The 24,068-nt window shown below is 39.3% G+C and overlaps 1 protein-coding gene across 1 annotated transcript; it reads left to right on the top strand.

Annotated features, from left to right (window-relative positions):
* Positions 1-5,113: 5,113 nt before the first annotated feature.
* LOC101843216 (cytochrome P450 2K6-like) lies at positions 5,114-22,514 on the top strand. Its single transcript, XM_005072434.3, has 9 exons — positions 5,114-5,221; positions 7,269-7,431; positions 8,378-8,527; positions 11,104-11,264; positions 13,524-13,697; positions 15,213-15,354; positions 15,938-16,122; positions 18,692-18,833; positions 22,151-22,514. The coding sequence occupies exons 1-9, from the start codon at positions 5,114-5,116 to the stop codon at positions 22,345-22,347; spliced, it is 1,422 nt and encodes a 473-aa protein (XP_005072491.1). The 3' UTR covers positions 22,348-22,514.
* The last annotated feature ends 1,554 nt before the right edge of the window (positions 22,515-24,068 follow it).

Raw genomic sequence — 24,068 nt, 5'->3', positions numbered from 1 at the left:
CACTCATCAACCAGAGCAATCTCCCTCTCTGTCCTCCAAACTCAGAACTATGGTTCCTCCTCATGTGGCTCCAACATAAAACCTCTACAGAGATTCGTCTGTCACATGGTAACTAGCATACACTCTGACCTACCATTCAGTCTTTCTACTGGTTTATCCTGTACACCCAACTCTTTCCACTCTGGTTACTTAAACATCTGTACACCATTAGTCAAAGTATCTCCCTCCCTATTTCAACAGTCCTGCCTCTTGTGGCAGTAATCCCTCTCTCTTGTTTATAATAATCACTATGATTAAAATCTCACTTTACTACATTGATCTATTTTAATTTGGTAGATGCTCTTGAATGTCAAGCATAGATAGACTGTGCAACATAAGTATGTTAATTAAATTAGGCTAAAATTCACAAGAACAAAAACATTTACATATACAGGGACTCATCAAGGGTAAACAAATACACACAGAAGCCCAGCTAATTGATATTTGTGAATAACAGGGTATATTCTTCATTTTTAAAGATTACTGGAGAACCTAAAATCTAATTACACTTGCCAGTCTTAGTAATATTTGACCTTCTAGTCCACTACAGATGGCCTGCTTCAGAGAGAGATCAGTTAACAGTGTTTGCCTACCATGTGCATGCCTCTAAGTTATCTCCAAAACCCACAGTAAGATAAATTACAGAGGAAGTTTACAGAAATAATTGGTTAAATGAAAATGTTAGAGTTTTATAGCTTATACAGTCTTAGACATGTGAAAGAGAGATTAATAACAATTAAAGCACACTTTATAAGGAATTAACTTATATAATATACAACCTATAAGATGCAGAGTCAAAATGCCCATGTTTTACATTGGAAATTTGTTTATTTAGCCCTGAAACTGTGAAGTGATTTCATAACAGGCTGACAACTGGCCAGTAAATCACATTATTTTAATGTATTTCAGTTTTGGTAACTATGATTCCGGATGAATCATATTTCATATTGAGCCACAGACAGGTACAATACTTTGTCACAAGTGGCCTAAGAAAAGGCAGAATTTGAGTTCAAATTCAAATCTGTCAAAGGTCGTATTTTGAATCACTCTGCTGCAACAGACGCTTTCTATAGCCAAAAATCATTACCAAGGTAGAATATTTGGAGCTCATGAGAGAAAAGCTTTTGGACATACATTATGAATGCAGAAAAAACCTATGTCTGAAAGGTGATAATGAGTAGACATTGATAAATAACCAGACGGCCTCCATAGCATTATGGCATCACTTTAAAACATAAAAAGGAAGTGCAAAAAGAACTTTGGGATCACTTACAAACATTTTTTAATGAGAAAAGAAAAATATGAAGACAATTGGATAACTTTACCTAAGTCACCACAGTTAGCCCTGAAACTTTTTGGTTCAGTAGTTTATATCCAGGCAGTTCTGTGGCCTGTTACTCTATACTTGACCAAGTCTTGTGACTACCTCTTATGGATTTCAGTATGGCTGAAGTTATAAGACTATGATACAGTCACACTTGGAGGAAACAACCCATGCAGACATGGACAAGAGGTCCCAAAGTTTCCTCCTACCAGTCTCTTTCATTTTATATGTCAGCCCTTGGCAGGTAACATGTATCCTCTCCCATTTGGAGTCTTGAGAATATATACAAAGTTACAGTCAGAGATTTTATTCCTTTTCTTGGAGAGTTAATAATAGTCAAAACGTGAAACACCTAGCTTCCTTAACTGACATGCATAGATGCCAGGAAATATCACTGATAATATCTAGCAATTATCCTGCACATTCTTAGGAGCAATTAAGAAACAGTTATGGCCATATCTCTTGGTTATCTGTCACAGCCAGTCTCCAGGTGCTACATTAATCATGGTCAGATGTGAGCCAGATGTGTTCACCACCGGGACTGGGAGCTAGCATATTGTCACAGAGAGCGAGAGCATTCAGTTCAGATGAACCTCAATCCTGACCTTGATCAGAACACTCAACTCCTTAAAACCTCCATTTCCTTACTTGTACCATTGAATAAACATAGTATGGTCACAATAAATAGCAGTATTATTTGTATGTAGTATATTCTGTATAAAGAAGTGCTATTCTTTGCTTTGTGCCTGTAACAGCCTCTTTTATTGTACAGTGTTCTGTCTGCATGTATCACTACAGGCCAGAAGAGGGCACCAGATCTCATTACAGATGGTTGTGAGCCACTATGTGGTTGCTGGGAATTGAACTCAGGACCTCTGGAAGAGCAACCAGTGCTCTTAAGCTCTGAGCCATCTCTCCAGCCCAACAGCCTCTTATAAACTGTTCAAATGTCCAAGACTTGATTGAAAAGATTTTCAACATGAATTGACAAATGTGGATGTCTGAGACTTAGATCTAGCAGTTCAAAGTCTTCCCAAACAGAAGGACTTTTAGCCTGGTGTGAGGAAGATTTAGTATCCTGTCACTAAACCATGTGATAAACAGAGCATCATAGAAGGAACAGATTTAAGTCATAATTGCAGTCCTGCTTAAATAAATAGCTAACCATATATTCACCTAGTCTCCTGAATCTCTTTGTCTTCACCCAAACAGTGGCAGAATTTGTTTTATATGGTCACATGATCCTTCTCAGTTCAAAAAGTGTGAAGTGCATCAACCATTCATTCAATTTTTAATCTAACTATTCATTGAGGCCTGAGTCCTGTCCTAAGCACTGTGGAGTTGGGGATTCAACATTAAAAAAGAAAGCAGCTGTGCATGGTGGTGCATGTATTTAGTCACCATACTTGGACCTCAGGAGACAGAGACAGGCGGATCTCTGTGAATCCCAGGCCAGTCTAGTCTACATAGAGAGTTCCAGGCCAGCAAAGGACACAAAGTAAGATCTTTTCTCAAAAACAAAAAATATGCAATAAATGAAATTAAAAGTAAAAAGGAAACATCCTCACTTTTAAGGATTTGGTTTGATTCAGAGAAAAAAAGATAAATTAAACATGAACCATGGTGGAACAAGAGAGAATGCCATCAAGGTGCAAAGGGTTGGTCACTGAAGTCTGTTAACCAACTTTCTTTTCACAGTTCTGACACAGAAAGGAAAAATGCGCAATTCTTTCTTGAGCAACTGAACTAGAAAGAGCTTCCCTTGGGTTCAAAGCACAAAGAAAGCTGGCAAATATGGTGACAGTAGGAAAGGTTCCTCTTGAGAAAAGAATGAAGACGTAAACAAGAGAGCTTGTCAGTGAAAGGAACTGGATGGATGGAAGATACTGGACCTTCAGTATACACCAGGGGCTGCATATTCAGTATCCATCTCAACAATCTACTTACTGTATACTGTGCTGTTAGCATTTTTATGTATCAACTGAGAAGTAAAGGTTCGATAAAGGTTATATAAACCGACCAGTAGTGCACACCTGTAACCCCAGCACTCCATAGGCTGAGACAGGAAGGGTGGCAGTTTAAGTTCAGTGTGGGCTGTATAGCAAGTTCATATGACACAGCTATCCACTCTTGGATGCACACCTAAAGGAGCCAATGTCAGAATGCAATAGATAACCCATGTTTGTTGTCATTATTCATGATAATTGAGTTGCACAATCGCCCTTGGTACCATAAGCATGTAAATAGATAAAGCAAACGCAGAATGAAGGTCATTGAGATGACTCGGTGGGAAAAGGGTCTACTGCCAAATCTGATGACCCCAGGATCCATGTGGTAGGAGGAAATCGCCTACCACTAGCAGTACTCTGACCTTCACACAGTATGCAGACAAATAAAATGTAAAAACAAAGAGAGAGAGGGGTGGAGAGAAGAAGAGAGAGTGAGAGAAAGATGGAAAAAGAGGAGGAAGGGAAGGAGGAAGAAAGCAGAAAGAACGAAGAAATGCAATATGCATACATAATAAAGTATGCCCTGAATGAAATGACTGACTGGATATCCCCCATGGAGGGCCTCACCCTCCCTGGGGAACAGAGTAGAGATTGGGTGGGGGACTGGAGGTTGGTGAGGGTGTGTGGGAGGAGGGGAGGGAGAGGGAGCTGGAATTGACATGTGAAGCAACCTTGTTTCTAATTTAAATTAAAAAATATAAAAAATAAATAAACTATTACTTAGACATAGAATAAAATATGAATGTAATAAAATATCATAATGTTAATTAAAATAAACAAGACTCAGAAAGAAATACTAACTCTTTCCCTCATGTAAAGAATCTGAATCTTTTTTAAAGACATGAAGTAGAAGGAGATCTATTTAGACAGAGGAGGGAGCCAGTAAGAGGTGGGAGGGAGTAAAAGAGAGGGCAACTGGGAAGAAGGATGTGATCAAACTGTATTCTATTATAAAAGTAATGCCAATTATTAGAATTAGAATACACTAATAAAATATTCAGCTATTTTCTTTAAAAGTTCTATAACACTGTTCAACATACATTATACAACACAGTGTCCACACACCATTATTTCCCTCCATTTCCTTCTAGTGGCTCCAATCTCCGAAGAGATTTTTAGAAGAGATTACTTTACTGGAGACCTGAACTAGAGTCTGTCCTCAGTACTTACTAAGCTTCAACTAAGTGCCTGTCCAGGGCATTAAAGGGGCTAAAGATCACGTAACACTCTACGAAACTTGAAGCTTTCCATGCAGCTTTCACAACATGTAACCACCCATGCAGAGATCATACTGCACTCTACTTACCAAACAATGCAACTGATCTCATGGTGGAAATGCGGACTTCATGTTTAGGATTAAGCTTGTATTATCTATCAGGAAACATGAGATTAATCCCAGTTTTACCTGAAAAGAAAATCCTTCCAGGTTTTATTGGACAGAACAGGTTGAACTAGGAGGCAAAAGGGGAAAAGTAAAAGACCAAAACAGGTCAAGGATGCAGAACAGGGTTTATCTCGGCTTATTTATAAAATAGGTGAAAGACAATGACTATAATAAATTTAGCAACACCTTGAAGTCTTTGGTTTTCATCAGAAACGTTGGTTCTATCTGTTCGTAACTGGAAAGATCTCTAATTCTGTATAATTGCATCAGTTTAAGATAATGAGTGGGTTTGATTCTTCTGCTATACTTGCACTTCTGGGATTTATTATCATTTTTATTTTAAATATTAAAGTCTTTATGGCTAAAGCATCCAAACTACAGTCTCCTCCAGGACCCAAACCTTGGCCACTTATTGGAAATCTACACATACTCAACCTGAGGAGACCATATCAAACCATGTTAGAGGTAAGACATAAAGGCATAGTAGCATACATGTTCATTCACCTGGAGTGTGTGTATGTGTGTGGGGGGGGTCTTGCCACATCATTCTTGACCTGAGATACCTATTATTTTACATGTGCTAACAATAGTTCATATATGTATATATATGCATATATATTGGGGTTATCAGATTTCAAAATTAACAGAGCTTCTTTGTGTGTGTGTGTGTGTGTGTGTGTAAATTAGCTAATATGATTCAAGGACCTAGGTGGCAATTTTATTCTGAAGTATTTATGGCATATAATCATCACCTCAAATGTTTTGGTCTAGATTGTTTTCATATATGACCTACTACAAAACAACTAAGTTTTGATCATTGATTTATCTGCAAATTTCAAGTTAACTACTCAAAACTCTATCATAAATAAGATAAAATCTATATTATGAATCCAACAGTTTAGATCTAGGTCTTCTGTTAATCTGATGAATGAGTTCAGCTTCTGTCTTTTGTGTCACTGTCTGCCAGTTTACAGAGCTAGTGCAAAAATTGGTCTAAATTTCTCCAGCTTCTCACTGAAAAAGAAAACCTATGGTTATTGGTTACAGGGATGAATAATGCTAACATTTTGGAGGTGGCAAACTGACTATAAAATTTAAACTTTAATTTCTAAAGTATTTTAGAGTTGAGCTTTCATAGAATTTGTAACATTTTAACTTTAAAATCTTAGGGGACAAGGTATTGAAGAAAAAACTATAGTTTTACCTAAATCAGCACAAAAATAGAACACTTTAAATTTTCTTTTATGCTTTTTTATTTGATAAATCAACACAGGGATTTAACATACTCCTCCTAACTAACCTGGGGGAAAATAAGATGTCATTTTTATCTCCATTTTACAGATAAATATACTTCACAGAAATTAACTTTCTAGAAACAAAACCATTACCTAAAACAATTTTGTGGCCCCTCATCCTACAATCCAAAATCAGGATAATTCTTCATAAGCATGAGATCTTCCTTCAACAAATCCCTTCATCTGATTATGTGTTCCTCAACTTTATCTTTACACTACTCCTGCTCTTTGCTTGTGTATTAACCAGCCTAAATTCTTTACATGTTCTTTCATTTTCTTTCTCGTTTCCACAGTTATGCCATTGTTTTGAACTATTTCTGCCTACAAAAAGGGAGATCTCAATCCTTTTCCATAACCTGCACTTTTTTATATTACTCTTATCCTTGAATTGTTTTTCTGATATGAGCTAATCTACTCTATGAAAGTAGTTCTCAAACAAGACACTCTGTTCTCCAATTCCCACTTTAATTTCTACTTCTGAAACAGTAATCTTAGTTATTCTAATTTTCTAAATCATTGAGTCATCCTTCAATTCCCATAGCAACTCTAAATAAATCAAGTTTCATATATAGAGGAGCATTCTAGGTTGTCATCTCAGTCTTTCACCAGAGGTTAAGATCACAAGCTCTCAGACAGTGTGCCACTGATTGTGTGGCCTTTTCTGAGCATCTCCACCTACTGTGTGACCTCATGAAGATGCAATAACCTTCCTATTCAATGATGTATCTACATCAGGCAAGGATGTAACAGAGCTAAGAATAAGTCAGAATGTAATATATGCTGGTGTCTGCTACTTTTCAATTATTAAAAAATATCCAATGTTTCTTTCAATAAAGAATGTTACCAGTAAAGGAAAATGGCCCTACTAACATCATAGATCAGCCTAAGAAATGAGATATTCAATGGAACATATCAGTGTGGTGTCAAAGAAGTCTTTTGTTTTCCTGAGCTCTGGCTGGGCATTTTCTGTTTGCAAACAAAACCATAGTAGGGAGAGACATGCCTGCATTCTGTAGTAAAAGACAAGCCTTACACTCAAATTTGAAATCAAATAGAGCCCATGGAACACCAACTTTAGGTCATCAGAGTGGCTCCGGGTGCTGTGATGACTGGAGGAGTAACCCTAGTAACAAAGTCCAGAGGTCATGATCAATTTCACTTTTTCTTATACCGTGATGTTTTAGTTGTTTCTCTGTTTTCTTTTGTGTACACCAAAGCTCTCCAAGAAATATGGCCCCATTTACAGCATTCATATGGGGCCAAGGAAGGTGGTGGTGCTTTCTGGCTATGAGACGGTGAAAGATGCCCTTATTAATTATGGCAATCAGTTTGGAGAGCGTTCTCGAGTGCCTATATTTGAAAGACTTTCTAATGGAAAAGGTAATGACTCCTAAACATCAAATAGGTTAAAGTTTTTAAATAAAGTATGTTTTATTATTCCAATCTCTTTTCTTTGATAGTTGTATATGCTTTGGACCAGTCTTTTTCCCTGGAAAATAATAAATTTGTTTGCAATAGTTCATTAACACCTCATTGACACCTAGTTTGATATAAGATACTGAAAAACTGTGTACTGAACTTATTGACAAAAAAATACAAAATGTTTTCCCAACCCAAAATTCTTTGTGGTATGTCTAGAAAAAGAAAATACCTTCTAACTGAGAAGAATGTGCTTCACAATCTGCCACTGTAAAATCAGGAAGGATGCCTTTTACACACTGGAACAGATGTTCACATTACATACTCTCAGAAAAGAAATAACAAGGACTCAAGATACTGTCTTTGTTAATTGGACTCATACAAAGAAAATCAAATGTATCATATATTTAAGGCAAAAGCTCGTTTTGTGAATTAGGGCAAGTTCCACCCTTAAGGTTAGGCTCCTGTCTTCCCATAGGAGCTGGGAAACAAGGCTCTTATCTCCATGGTCATTTCACACTTGTCTCAAGATCTTTAGGAAAGACTTTCTGGTCAAATAGACACCCATACAAAATGATGGCTTGGTTTTCAGAAATATTTGCGTGTATTTCAAAGAGAATGGAAAGTTTCTAGAATGTTTTCTACAGTAAATTCTCTAGCAAATGAAAAATGGGAGACTTTCTACTCTTTGGGAGAGGTATTGTTTTTTTTCTTTTTAGCTTGCTGAGAAAAGAAACTAGGGTCTGAAATATGATGGGTAACTACTATTAGATTATGCCATCAACCCATTCTTCTCTTACTTCTGGTAGGGAAAAAATCAAAACTTTTGTTTATAATTTTTATTTGTCCTTGAGCACTAAATTTAACACTGCTGGAAGTAAATTAAACATACTCTTTTCTATCTGAGGAATTGTCTTTGCTCATGGTGAAACGTGGAAAATAATGAGAAGATTCAGCTTGACCACCTTAAGGAACTTTGGCATGGGCAAACAGATTATAGAAGACACAATTATAGAGGAATGCCATCATCTCATACAGAATTTTGAATCTTACAAAGGTGTGTAGAGCAAATAAAGACATTTCATTTTTCATGAGAAGGAAATCAACAAAAGGTCACATAGTTTGAAATAATTTAGCTTGTAGCAAATTCCCATATCCAATGCTGTCTACTCCAAGATCATGTATGTCAAATTTTCTCTCATTCTCTCCTTCTCCCTCCCTCCCCTCTTTCCTTACTTCCCTCCCTCTCCCTCTTGCTTTTCCTCTCCCTGTCCCTCCTTGCCTCCTTCTCTTTCCTTTATTTCCCCTGCTTATAGGAATCTATTATAATCCACTTTATATAAAATAAACCTTGAACTGTTTGAAAGCATTTTGAAAACATGCTGTCCTCAAACAATGTACAATAATGTTATTGTAACAGTAATAATCTACATAGCATTATTTACATAGTCTTTACATATTATTCTCAAATAATGTATAATAATGTTCTTGTAACAGTAATACAGTCTTTACATACCAATAAATTGACTTTGACATAATATACAGCATCTGGGGACACACAATAACATTTTCGGGTTTTCATTCTCCAACATAAAGGAATTTAAAAACTGGCCAATGAGAGTGAAGTAACCCAGTCAGAAAAAGACAAGTATGGTATGTACTCACTCATATTTGAATTTTAGACATAGAGCAAAAGATTACCAGCCTAAAATCCACACTGCCAGAGAAGCTAAGAAACAAGGAGGACCCTTAAAGAGACATACATGGTCTCCCAGAGAAGGGGAAAGGGACAAGATCTCCTGAGTTAATTGGGAGCATGGGGGGAGGGGAAAGGGAGTTAAGAGAAGGGGAGAAGAGGAGGGAAAGGGAGGACATGAGAGAACAAGAAGATTGAGTCAGGGGAAGAATAAAAGAGAGCAAGAAAAGAGATACCATAATACAGGGAGCCATCATAGGTTTAAAGAGAAATCTGGCCCTAGGGAAATATACAGAGATCTACAATGTTGACCCCAACTAACAGTATAAGCAATAATGGAGAGGCTACCTCAAATGCTCTTCTCTGATAATGACATTGATGACTACCTTACATGCCATTCTAGAGCCTTCATCCAATAGTTGATGGAAGCAGAAACAGACACCCACAGCTAAACATTGAGCTGAACTCCTGGAATCCACTTGCTGAGAGGGAGGAGTGATGAGCAAAGGTGTCAGGACTAGGCTGGAGAAACCCACAGAAACAGCTGACCTGAACAATGGGGAGCTCATGGATCCCAGCCTGATAGCTGGAAAACTAGCATAGGATTGTCTCCAACCCCCTGAACATGGATGTCACTTCAGAGGTCTGGTTGATCTTTGGGGCCTCTAGAAGTGGATCAGTATTTATCCTTAGTACACGAATGGACTTTGGGAGCCCACTCCACATAGAGGGATACTTTCTCAGCCTAGGCACACAGGGGAGGGTCTAGGCCCTGCTCCAAATCATATGACAGTCTTGGAAGAACAGCCATGAAAGCCTCTCCCTCCCTGGGGAGCAGAAAAGGGATAGGATGGGAGTCGGTGGGCGGGCGGTAGAGGAGGAGGGGAGAGGGAGGGAACTGGGATTGACATGTAAAACAAGCTTGTTTCCAATTTAAATTTTAAAAAAAAGATTAAAAAAAGAAAAGGAAGAAAAAACTGGCGTTAATTCAAGAACAGATAAAAGGTGCTTTGGGCAACAGAGCAGACAAGCCTTCCACTTGGACAGCAGCCAGGAGGTGGCTGATAGAGGAGCCACCAGAGTTAAGCTCATGAAGGGAGAAGTCAGAAAGAAGGCTGGCTCAGTAGGAAATGCCTGAGAGCCTCTACCCCTGAAGGCTGAGTTTTCCAGAACATTATCATATTTCCTTTTTATCAGAACTTTATCTGAACTAACTTATGCTATAATGCTTTCTCATCCATTATTGAAATGGAGGTCCTTAGCTTTGTCCAGACAAGAAATGTATTCATTAGTAAAAGGTAGCACCAATCACAGACTAGGGAACTTGAAAAGATGATTAGCAACTAATAGCAATTAGAGGTGTTCCAACAGATACCAAGCTAGATCCCAAATGATGCCCGGCAATCAGGCAGCTCCAGGCCTCTTTGCATTTCTTTCTTTCTTTCTTCCTTCCTACCTCAGCCTTCCTTGTTACACAGATACAGACCTGTGAAATCAAGTCTGATTTCACGCTCTGGGTAGATATCACCAATACAGAAAACATCAAAATGTAGTAGAATAGAATGTTCTACCCCAAACTGCAATGCACCCTATGAGAGTGAATGGTATTTTCCCATCCACTGTGCATTAATAAGTGTCTCTCACACACTGCACTACAAAGCTGTGCACACCAACGTCAAGACACCTCTGCCACATTGTTCTTTCTTTAGCTGAGCTCAATGCTCGCTTCTCCTTCCCATTTCCATTTCATTTTCTTTGTGGCCATCTGAACATGTGCGGCAACTTCTGGCCATTAGCCAAAGCTGTTATTGAAAGACACTATCATAGATAATCCTTCTACGAAACTCCTCACTGGAAAGGCAGCCACCATCAGTCTGGAAGTAGCTTAGTGCTGTGTGTGTGACTATTCTTGACCTGCTCGATGAATTGTGTTCTAGGAAAACCCTTTGAGATCAAGAAAGTGCTGAATGCTTCTGTTGCTAACGTCATTGTGTCCGTGTTGTTCGGGAAACGGTTTGACTACCAAGACCCCCAGTTCTTGAGACTCTTAACCTTAATTGGTGAAAATGTGAAACTCGTTGGAAGCCCAAGAATTGTGGTAACTGTACTTTTCCTTTTTTGATTTTGTTCCTCTGAGGTACACTTGATTGTTCAAGAGACTATGCAAAGGGTGGTAATGCATTCTAAGTATAATGGCATGACAAACATGCTTATCTAACTTACATGATGATTCTCTCACCACAAAGCTCTGCAATGTGGAATGTGAGTCACGCTAAGGTTGTATGGCTTTGGTCTGTCTCATAACTGTAACCATTTATCATTTGCCTACAACAACAACCATTTGTGGGATATGAACTAAGCATCAATTAAATAAGAAATATATAGTAGAATTCAGTTAGGAATGAGGGTTCTAACAAGAAGAACTAACAAGCATATTAAAGAGAAAGAAAGTGTTCAACTAAATGCTACCTCAATGTTTATGTCTATCTGCATATGCTCACAATGGCTCTGCAACCTGATTCTTTTATCATTGTATGTTCGGTTTCTGGGGGTTGGAGAGATGGATACTGAGATAATAGCACTGGCTGCTATTCCAGAGGGTCCTAGTTCCATTTCCAGAACCCACAAGGTGGGTTACAGTCAGCTGTAACTCCAATTCCATGGGATCAGATGTGCTCTTCTGACCTTTGTAGGCACCAGGCATACAAGTGGAGCATAGAGATACAGATGAAAAACCATGTGATAAATCATGTGATATATATATATATTTAAAATTTACATCTTCTAGATCCAAGGTTTGTAAAATTTTGAATAATACCAATACAGCCAACCATATCATTTCAATTTAGGCTTTTACTATAAATGCAGATCACCTCTCAATACTAGTGCTTAGGACAGACACAGGCAGCTGTATCATACAACCTTAGATGAAATCTTTTGCCTCTTTGTTCAAAGGCCTGAGCTCCTTTGAGAAGGTGGCTAAATATCAGATCTTAGCTAACTAAAAATAAGTATATTGAAAAATTTAGGAAACGGCAAAGTTTTACCTGGAGTGTCAAAACTTGCTGCCCATCAGTTTCAGATTAAAAAAAAGACAAGTATTGAATCTTTAAAATTAGCTTTATTCAGAGAGCCATTAACATCCTAAAGACTGTCTCCCATCTCATCTCCAGTCAGCAGATTAAATAGGGAGAAGAGGGAATGGAGAGGGACAAAGGCAGTCAGTCTTCCAGTGCTCAGCCTTGCCTCTCTGATCAAGAGATCCAGCATGTTTTTGAGACTTCTGTTGTCTCTCTTGTCAGCATCCCTTGCATTCTTCCTGCATTCCCTAGACATATGAGCTGAGAACTTCTTGAAATCTAGTTGTCTTCAGTTGGTACCAACCTTGTACTCTTCCAGGGGCATATGGATTGGGAGATTGTTGTTAGGTTTAAAAATCCTAGTTAATGGAAAGGTTAACGGAAACCCACCACTGGTGGTACAATAAATCAATCAGATAGAATTAATAGATCAAGGTTTAATTTGAGCAAAACAGTCTGAGGTGACCCCAGGGGAACAGAAAACCAGGAAACACGAGGTAAATCCAGAAGTGGAAGCTCTCAATGCCTTTTTGGAGTGAAGCTACCAATGGCAGGCTCTTTAGGGGTGGGTCTGCCAAACATTCCAACTTCTTTGTATATAGAGGCCAGTAGGGCTGCCACCTTAAACAGTGGTTAACTGAGAACAAACCAACCACTAATGGAGTGTGTGTGAGCTTAAGTTAGTAAATCAGTGTACCTGGTAGACCTTTTCTACATCAAGGAGTTCAAGAGTGGCCTTATAACACATAATACAGATGTCCCTAACATCTTCCTTGAATATTTTTAAGTGTTGGGGATGACTTGATAAAGTGATACTTCAAGACAGGGTCTACAGATGACATCTGTTACAAACTGGAGCATTTCTATGATTCTACTGAAAACTCAAGTAAATTTATTGCGCTGTTTAGAATTAAAATAATGCAGTTGTTTACCAGGACTCACATAAGGTTTTTTTTTTTTTAGAAAAACACTGGGTTTATCACTGTCAACATAAAGCTGATATTATTGTTGTATACTATATTATCTGTAATTACATTATCCCGCAAATACATTAAACAAAATACTTTTACTCTGCATAGATAGAACTTATAAGCTGTTTATGAATTCATTGTTGATTGCTTAATCCTGGCAAATGAAAAAGCATCACTATGTAGTGATCATGGTTATCATTGTTAGCTGAGGCAAAACTAAAAATGTTATTTCTGTAATTTTTCAATAATATTATTATCACATCCATTGTTCCAACTAGTTTAAAGTATTTTTTTATATTCCTTTAGCTTTTTAATATGTTTCCTGTTTTGGGATTTCTCCTAAGAAGCCACAAGAAGGTCCTAAGGAACAGAGATGAATTATTTTCCTTCATAAGGATGACCTTACTAGAACACCGACATAATCTTGACAAAAATGATCCCAGAAGTCTCATTGATGCCTTTCTGCTCAGACAGCAGGAGGTAATGGTGTTTTCTCAGAGGATTCTTTAGCCAACATTTAGCATTAATTTAACCGCTTCTAGAAACAAAACATTCCTTCCAAGAAGATAGATGACTGGACTCAGGATAATAGCAGGTCTTTTATAGACTGAAAATGCTATATGTTACACTGTGCATACATTTCCCATATTCTCTGCGGGGAAAGATATAAAGATCTTTTATATTAGTCTTTTAAAATATTCTGTTTTGACAATCTTGGTATTTCAGCTGCTAAATCTGAGAAAGACTATTTTGTTAAAACTTTAAAAGAGAAATATAAATTTTTAAAAGAGGAAATTTTTAAAGAGAATTAATATTCACACCATAAGAACATTTGCTCAGCTATGTTCATAGCAACATAATTCATAATAGCCAGAGCTTGGAAGCAACCTAGATGCCCCTCAACTGAAGAAGGGATAAAGAAAATGTGGTATATTTACACAATGGAGTACTACTCAGCTGTAAGAAATAATGGATATTCTAAAATTTGCAGGCAAAAGCACAGAACTAGAAATAAAACATCCTAAGTGAAGTAACCCAAAACCAGAAACACAAACATAGTATGTACTCACTTATAAATGGATAGTAGACATAAAGCAAAAGATACCCTGCCTACAATCTGTAACCCCAGAGAAGTTAGAACCCTCTTCCAGAACGAGATGGAAGCAGATACAGAAATTCATAACTAACCAATGGGCCAAGCTCCTGGAGTACAATTGAAGTGAGAGAGGAGCAATAATATGAACAAAGGAGTCAAGACCATGATGGAGAAACCCACAGAATGAGCTGGCCGGAGCTAGTGAGAGATCACTGACTCAGGTCTGACAAATGGGGAACCTGCATAAGACCGAATTAGATTCTCTTTAAATAGGTGACAATGGTGCAGCTGGGACAATATATGAGGCCACTGAAAGTGGGTCCAATATCTAACTCTAAAGTTCAAACTGACTTCATGGAGCCCATTCTATATGGAGAGATACCTTGCTCAGTCTAGCCACATGGGTGTATGGGGTGGAATGGTGACTTGGTCCTACCTCAGTGAGATAATGGGATAGACTTACTAGACTTCCTACGGGAGACCTTACCCTCTCCAAAGAGCAGATGGGAGGTGGAGGAGGGAGGGAGGGGAGAGGGAGAAGAGGAGGGAGGGGGAACTGTGATAGGGATTCAAAAACAAATAATTTTTTTAAAAATTTAAAGAGAATTAATATGGTATTTCACAATACTACAAAAATGTGGGGAATGTTTTAGTAACTCAATTAAATACAACTTGTAACCTTCCTAAAGAAAAACAGCCTTTGTTATGTTCAGATTTATTTTCCACTGTTAGTATCTGGGATACATTCTCTACTCTCAAGTTCTGTATGACAGCTGCATGATAAAAGGGAATTCCTCTAAGTTGGAGAATGAAATAACTGCTGTTTCTAATTAATGGTAATCTTTTACAATTAACCATTGTTAAATCATTCCATGACTAATGACATTTTACCATTTTAGGAAAATCATATATCTGCTGACTATTTCAATGAAGAAAATTTGTTAGCCCTTGTTAGTAATCTGTTTGCAGCAGGAACAGAGACCACAGCCTCCACACTGCGCTGGGGAATCATACTCATGATGCGATACCCTGAGGTCCAGGGTGAGTATCTAAGATTCAGAGCATTTCCCAAGTGAAGGAAAACAAAAGTTTCTAGGAATCAAAGATGCAGAAGTCTAGTCATTCTGGATACCTGTAAATTGTGGCCTTGACAATAGTTTGTGTGGCTGGTTTCCTTTGAGAATGAGAAAGGGAGCTTTGGGGATGGAGAGATGGCTCAGCAATTAAGTGTGTATACTGCTCTTGTCAAGGATCAGTTCTCAGTTTGCACACCAGGAGAATCACAACTGTAGCTCCAAAGGCACTTTCTTCTGTACTCCATGGGCTCCTGAACTTCCATTCACAGAACCACAAACACACACACACAGACACACACACACACACACTTGAAAACCAAATAAACCTTTAAGGTATGCTCTTTAAGCACCCTGAGATGGTCTGAAATCTTCCCAAGCTCGTTCAAAGAGACGCCTTAGGAACAGAAGTAAGAAGCAGGAAAAATGATGGAGAAAGCCCCCAAATTGGGAGAACATTTGGTTTTGACTTTCATATGTAAAGAAAACATGTAAAATCATTTGAATCCATGTCCAGGCAGAATGCTAACCTCTAATTGCATTGTATGCAGAGAAGGTCCATGATGAGATCGTCAAAGTTGTGGGCTCGGCTCAGCCTCGGATTGAGCACCGAACTCAAATGCCCTACACAGATGCTGTAGTTCATGAAATACAGAGGGTTGCTGACATACTGCCCATCAGCTTGCCCCATGAGACAACCACAGATGTTATATTTAAGAACTACTATATTGCAAAGGTAAGGGCTGACGCAGAAGAGAGGAGAGAGTATACTTCAGATGTTTATAATGGTAGAAGCACTGAGATTGAAGTCCAGTTGCAGTCTTGGTCCACCTTTCTCCTGCCCACCCTGCTCCCTCTCCTTTTACTCTCTTTTCCCTTGCCTCCCTCCCCATCATCCAAAATAAGATAGCTGAAAATGTGTGTGAATGTGTGTGTATGTGTGCGTGCATGTGTGCAACTGATGACAACTATTCCCTAAGACTTTAACATATTATCTTATTTTTAAGTTATAACTGAGGGAAAAATGGAATTCAGGGGATTTAGACCTTTTCTGGGATGTAAGGTGTTCTCTGAATGAGCCAGGGTTCCACGTAAGCTGCCATGATCAGAGTCCTGAGTTTTTCTAGGAAGGCTCTTACATCAGCACCCCCATGCTTCAATCACATCCTCCCATGGAATCAAGCATACTGATTGATTCCTTGGCATTGACTTCATGCAAACCTTTGAGTTCCGATGGAAAATGGAAGACATGTATGTATACCTTCCTAAACGTAGACTGAAGGCAAGCATGACCAGAAGGTTGTGATAGGCACGTGGCACCAGCTCTTTTCCTCAGTACCTGGTCTGATCACTGCTGGTGGGCCGTGTCTGCACAAAGCCATGAAGCTACTAGTTATTCAGAGTTCTTTTCCCTACACTGCTGCATTCCACTCTGGAAATACTCGCTGAACAAGAAGATTAAGCTCCCATTTGGAGCTTTGCTTCTCAGGCAGTATTAGGTACACTACTGAGCTGAGTTAATCCAATGAACAGTGAAACAAAAAATCAAAGTCAAGCAACGAGGCAGTGGTCAGCTTCACATCCCTATAATAAAATATACAAGGCAGCTAACTTGTTAAGAGAAGAGTTTTGCCAGTTCACATCCAAGATTAGGCATCCCAGTACCATCTAAATTGAACTGGTGAGGACAGTAGGTGGCGTTGAGGGGAGTGTATGGAGAACTTAGGTGGCGTTGAGAGGAGTGAACAAAGACTGACAGACTGATGTGCCATAACTCCCTAGAAGGGGACATCACTGGTATAAGGATGAACCTCCCCCTTATCCTCATCTCCTAATGCTCTACCACATCCTTTGGAAAAAGTCATGAACATAGGACCATTGGAAGGATCTCCCTGTCTTAAAGCCATAGGTAAAGTGAGAACAGAAGAGTAATATTAAATGTGATCCACAAGGAATAGTGGTAGGATTTTAGTTTTAACCACCTACTGTGCTACGATCCACAGAACGCACTGTTGTCAAGAGGATGTTGCAGATACAGAGAGATCTAACTAATATGCTGTGCTGCTAGGATGTAGGCTCAGTCTTGACACATCTCAGTCAGCTCTTTGGGGAAATAAATATAATGTTTGCTATGAGGCAGAGAAAGTATGTATACATATAATCTAGACAGAATGTAAATAGATAGATAGATAGATAGATAGACAGACAGACAGACAGATAGATAGATAGTGATAGTACATACTTTTTAAACAAAACAAAATATTTTTACTCAATTGTATACTTGAGTAAAAAAAGATTTAGAGACCTTATTTGATAAAATAGTTAACCAAAAGACTATATTTCAAAGCCTCACAGAAGATAGTAGTGAATATTTTCTTTTTTTTTTGTTGTTGTTGTTGTTGTTGTTTGTTTTACGAGACAGGGTTTCTCTGTATTGTTTTGGAGGCTGTCGGTCCAGCCTGGCCTCGAACTCACAGAGATCTGCCTGCCTCTGCCTCCCGAGTGCTGGGATTAAAGGCGTGTGCCACCACCGCCTGGCAGTGAATATTTTCTTTAACTAATTAATTTCCTGATGACTAAATTTGAATGTTGTGCATCCAAAGCAAGTATTCTTATGTCTGAACTCTGCCTCTTGCTCAGGGCTTTTAGTCATTATTTTACTTTGTTTTGTTTGCTTCATTCTCAAACTGTCTTTTCCTACACAATTAAAATCACCCTATTTATTTACAGAAAGCTGTTTCACAGCAAGATATGAAAGCAGACAATCTTATGTTTTAGAACCTGTCCATATAAATCTTCCTTGATTTGGCATCCACTGTCATGGACCTTGGGGATAAAACAGCAAATTTTCACTGAGCCATCAAACCTTCTAACAGGTTCTTCATTTGTATTCTTTCACCTGCAACTTACATCGCCAGTGAGGACCACTGAGTCTCCCCCGCACAGACTTGGAAATTCATTTATTAAAAGTTAACAAGCGGAGTGTGGTATCTCATGCTGTAAATCCAGCACATGGGAGGCTAAAGATCATGAGTCCAAGCCTTGTCTGGGCCACATAGAGGGACCTGCTAAATAACATGCTGTTATCATGTAACCAACATAGACTAAAGGCTCATCTCCAGGTCCTGCTTTCAGTTAGGAGCTAAAGAAAACTTTAATGACTAAAATGAACATCCCCTTACTGAACTTAAAGTCTTCCCCTACTACTGCATTTCCTTCCAGAACTCACGTGGTTCTAATACATTGGAGAGGAACCTCTTAGGAAGAAATTGAATCTTTTTCACTAACAGAACTTTCATTTCTAGGGCACAGAGGTCATCACCTTGTTGACGTCGGTACTTCGGGATCCAACACAGTGGGAAACACCAGACACTTTTAACCCTGCTCATTTCCTCAGCTCCAAGGGCAGCTTTGTCAAGAAAGAAGCTTTCATGCCCTTTTCAGTGGGTAAGGTGCCTTATTTGACACAGCTGGTTTTAGATGCTCAGGTCTTGTGGTTATCGCTATGAACAGTTCCTAATTTTGCTTTTGCCCCATAATCAATACTGTATCCAAGCCTAGCTGGCTTTGTATACACTGGGAAGCCTTTTTCAGCCTTTAAATGAGAGAAGCTATCCATAACTAGGATAAGTAGCCTGTTCAGGGATTTTACCCAACTTAGCGTGGAAATTGAAATTTTCTTTGTGAGGCTGGGGAGACGGCTAAGCAGTTAACAGAGATTTAGCAAAGGACCTGAGTTTTGTTCTCAGCACCCACATTTGATAATGATAACTGCTTGTAACTCCAGCTTCAAGACTCCCCATTGCCTCTGTATTCTCCTGGCACCTGACTTATGTGCATACACCCACAAACAAACATACTGACATGTGAATACTTAAAAATAAATTTAAAAACAGGAATTCATTGTGGGCCTCAATTAAAGAAAGCTAGGAGTAGCAATACTACTTTTTGTTTATTCCTGGCCATCCTGGAACTTATTATGCATACAGGCTGGTCTCAAACCCAGAGAGATCCACCTGATTCTGTCTCTGGAGTGCTGCGATTAAAGGCATGAGCCATCACACCCAGCAGATACTATTTCTATTAAACATCATTCAATTATGTCCTTATTTCTTGGGAGATGGAAAGATCTAACCCCAACCTATATTAGTTGACCCTTCCACAGTTTTCTCCATGGTTGTGACACTATATTATAATTATAGGTTTACCTGTGGGTCATCTGTTACACAGTCAAGGCCATGAGAACAATAGCAGTCTCTAAGCCAAGCACAATAAACCTGCTTGTGGACTGAGTGATTAGCTGTTTTACAGATGTTTCCAAACAGAGAGGAAATACCCATGACTTTTCACCCATAAAAAAATCTTGCCTCATTCCTGTGCCCAATAAGAAAATGCATAGTGATATGTAGAGTTATTCTATTCCCGTAGGTCTCAAACCAAAAGGTTAACATAAGATCTTTTCCTTCTGCTATAAAATAGCAGTCTTCCATGATTTTGTACACTCACAATTTATGTTCAAAAAAATAAAACAGAGATCTACAACTGCATTAAATACAAAAATTACTGGTCATAAAGTAAACAGCATGTTCAAGTCCTCCCCCTGGGAGCAGGGTAAATAGACCTGTTTCTTCAGAAGGACTGAGAGCAGATTACACACAAAAAATGCAGAGCATTTCAGGCAGGACGTTGGTGGTGCACACCTTTAATCCTAGCATTTAGGAGGCAGGAAACAGGCAGATCTCTGTGAGTTCAAGGTCAGCCTGATCTACAAAGTGAGTTCCAGGATGGCCTAGAATATACAGAGAAACCCTGTCACAAAAACAAGCAAACAAAAAGCTTCATTTCACTCAAATATGATACCTTTAGTCTACAAAATGAATTCAAAACTCATATGTATTCTAAAGATAAGATCATTCTTCATACAGTACAATCTAGGAAATATAACTAACTACCAAGAGCCTATTGTTTTAATAAGGTTCTACCAGGAGAGTTTCCTTTCTCAATTTTATTTCACTTTCTCTAACAATTTACATTTCAGAATTATACCAGCTAGGTCTCTCTTACCAAAATGCTTCTGCAGCTCAATATCATTTTCAAGATCACTGTGACCTAGTTCCTACTCCTTCCTCAGATCAAAGACAATGTACCTGGTGCTCCCTGTGTAGCGAGAGTCAAATCTCATCCAGCCAATGGAGCAAGGACCTCATCTCCACCTTCCTTCCGTCACATGGAAAATTTCTATCAAAGCTTAGTTATAAGGCTCTCACTCAAAGAAGGAGCCTTCCCTGGCTTATTGGGTGTCTTTCTCCAGGTCTCCTCATGACTGGTGACACTGTATTACAATTGACTGTTCATCTGTAAGTCACCTGCTACACAGTAAATCTCTGGGAACAATAGGAGACTCTAAATCAAGTTCCGTAGCTGTCCTATTGACATTAAACGTGAGCTTGTGGGTGGACTTACTTAGAAGACATACCTTGTACTTGCTTTTACACATGATCTCCTGGTGCACATGACTTTGTCAAAAGATGTTTTCAAATTAAAATATTGTTCTTGTTAATTTTTTTCTATTATGGTGATAAACACCATGACCAAAAAAGCAATTTAGAGAGGAAAGGCTTATACTTCCAGGTCATATTGAGTTACTGAGGGAAGTCAAGGCAGGAACTCAAGACAGGAACCTGGAACCAGAGGCCTTAGGGAGACATGCTTTCAGGCTCCACCACTGGCTCAGGCTCAGCCAGAGTTTTCATACACCCCACACCCACCTGCCTAGGGAGGATGTCATCCACAGTGGGCAGAGCCTTCCCACATCAATTGAGACAGCACCTCAGAGACAACATGACAGGTCATCTGATCTGGAAATTCCTCAATTGAGGTTGCCTCTTCTCAAGTGACTCTAGGTTGTATTATTTTAAAAAAAGAAAAACGAAAACAAAAAACATTGAGGAAAATTTATTATGTTGAATTGCTTTTTTTCCACCATTAAAGCTGTCATTGGATGTCTTTTTTTCCAGGCCTTATTTTGAAACAGAACCTAAAATGCTCAAACAGATTGATGACAGACCCACTCATTCCAATGAAAGACCCCAAATTTATAGAAATAAAATATAAGCTTAAACAGGGAGGGCACCCCACTAGAGAACTTGGGAAGTGAGCAAAGGACCCCATCCCAGGAACTGGCCAAACCACAGAATGGAATGTATGGTTTAGCAACCTTAATTGTAGAAGGGCTGTAAACCCACAAAAGGCCAATTCCGGGCTGCTGACCACCTGTGAAGAACTGACCAGGGCATCAGAGATGGGCAAACAAGATTTGTGGGAACCACCATTTACTTAGGGAGAGATGATTAACTCATACCAAGGTTTGAGGAATTTACAACGTGTAGGTCAGGAAGACATCTACTTCCCCTGGTCAGTAGTCATATACCCCCCCCCCCCCGTCACAAGATAGGACCGCTCCCAACGGCTTGTGGTTTTTGTCTTTAAAAGCTGATTGTAACTGAACCTCGGGGCCAATCGGTCTAAAAGCTGACCGAGAGACCCATCTGCAGGTGCCTAATTAAAGCCTCTTGCGTGTTGCATCAATTGGCGCGTGGACTCTTGATTCTTGGGGTGATGAATCCAGCTTGGGGACCCCTCCTCAATTCAGGGTACCCCAACACAACATGGAGGAGAATGTGTGCTCTGATCTTATCTTTGTCCAGGGTTGTTCAGGTTTTTGTGCTGATGTCTTTAACCTCCGATGGTATCTGTGTCTCCAGGTCGCCGGATGTGTGCTGGTGAATCACTGGCAAAAATGGAACTTTTCCTCTTCTTCGCCAGTCTCATGCAGAAGTTTACCTTCCTACCACCCCCTGGAGTCTCCCATCTGGACCTGGATCTAACGCCAGACACTGGCTTTACCATGCAACCAATGCCTCATAAGATATGTGCTCTGCTCCGAGCCTCGGCTCTGTGAGTTTACCACAGCCCCCGTTCTTGGTGAGCTCTGTGGTCCTTGGCACAAAAAGCTTTCCTTGCCTTCATTCCTACCGCTATGGTATTTGACTAAATCCTTCATGATGATTTTTACAGTTAGTCACCTTCTCTGGTAACTGCTATAGAAGAAAGCTCCCTATCAAAAAAAAAAAAAAAAAAAAGAATGTATAACATCACAAAAAGAACCTCAAAATGAAGCAGACATGGTCTTTTAGTCATGAGACATCTAAGGATCACCAATCTAGGGTCATAGTTGGGGTTTATGGTCAGGGAACTATATAATATCCATGAATATATCACAGCTGCAGTAAGCTCAGCTCTAGGTAATGTACACACTAAAGATAAGTCATTGTTTTCATTATGAGAATAAACAAGCAGTGGCTAGTAACAGACAATTGGTTGTGAATGCAGCCAGTTTGCGGAGATCAGAAAGTATTAGTTAATCAGGGTCTTACCAGATTGTGGGGGAGGCGTAAAGTCACTTGGAAGCCTGGCACCATAAGTTTGATCCCCAGAACTCATATAAAGGTAGAAAGAGAGAACTGACTCCACAGATGCTGTTCTTTGACTTGCACAAGTATGCCATGGCATGTGTACCTACACCCATACATCCATACATCATATAAGTACCCACACACACACACACACACACACACACACACAAGTATTATTACTAATGATACTACTTGTTTTGAAAAGGAAAGTATTCATCTGTGCTCTGGCATATCCAGAATGTGCAGTCACAAGCCTGTGGTTAGTCATCTAAAATCCCAATGAAGCCAAATACAGGGGACCCTTGGCAGCAGAACAAAGAAACCATGTTGTCCCCCAGACACAAAAACATCTCCAGCTTTTATGAAGTCAAATGTACTCTCCCACCATCAATGGATGTACTTCTCCCTGCTCTTATCAGTTCATATCTAAGTGAGAATTGCACTAGACAAAGAAGACTTTATTTAAGGGTATTGTAATAAACTAGAACTTGGTCAGAACCCAACTGTGCAGAAGAGCAAAGCAGAAATGCTTTCAGCAGTGAGGTGTGCCATGGAAAAGTACTGGAGGTTGGCCAATAGGCTGTGTTCAGCTCGCTGGATTACTCCTGAATTTTCACACATTTCTTGCTACTTGGTGCCCATTTGACCTTTTCTTTTCATCCACTGCTACAGATAAAACCCAGAACTTTGTGTATGAAAGCAAGCAGTCCTCCACTGAGCGGCAGCCCCAGCCCTTGGGCCTCCTTTGAAAAGCTGCTGCTTCCCACAGACTAGGAGTCAGAGTGTCCTATCTCAAGAAAAGCTCTTAGACCCTTAAGAAACACAGTCCACATCTGTGAAACTGGCCAGAGATCTTTTTAAAAAGACTTGAATTTCAAAGGGAAAAAACTTTACAAGAGCATTTCTCAATGCAAACCTCAAGAGAGAAGTCCCTATCATCTTCATTGGGAAGAATCTGCAGGTCAGTAAGGACAGAAAAAGTTAGGCCATTTAGAGCTTCCTCAACACATCATTATCCACAAAGTCTTTTGACAGGAGGTCCTCAGGTGCCCTGACTTGCCAGAGTTAAAGGAAATAAAGAAATGTAACTTACTGGTCTCACTTTGCTGTTTAAATACACACACACACACACACACACACACACACACACACACACAGAAATACACTTTCCTAGTTGCTCTTAGTTTATTACTGGGGTTCACTAGTA

The sequence above is a fragment of the Mesocricetus auratus genome, unplaced genomic scaffold (assembly GCF_017639785.1).
Source record: "Mesocricetus auratus isolate SY011 unplaced genomic scaffold, BCM_Maur_2.0 Super-Scaffold_100021, whole genome shotgun sequence".
Classification (NCBI taxonomy): domain Eukaryota; kingdom Metazoa; phylum Chordata; class Mammalia; order Rodentia; family Cricetidae; genus Mesocricetus; species Mesocricetus auratus.
This window is presented reverse-complemented; position numbering and strand designations above follow the sequence as displayed.

Coding starts and splice junctions, on each gene's coding strand:
- LOC101843216 (XM_005072434.3), top strand. CDS start 5,114: ATGGCTAAAGCATCCAAACTACAGTCTCCTCCAGGACCCAAACCTTGG. Junction 7,432..8,377: donor AAGACTTTCTAATGGAAAAG/GTAATGACTCCT, acceptor TTTCTATCTGAG/GAATTGTCTTTGCTCATGGT. Junction 11,265..13,523: donor TTGGAAGCCCAAGAATTGTG/GTAACTGTACTT, acceptor ATATTCCTTTAG/CTTTTTAATATGTTTCCTGT.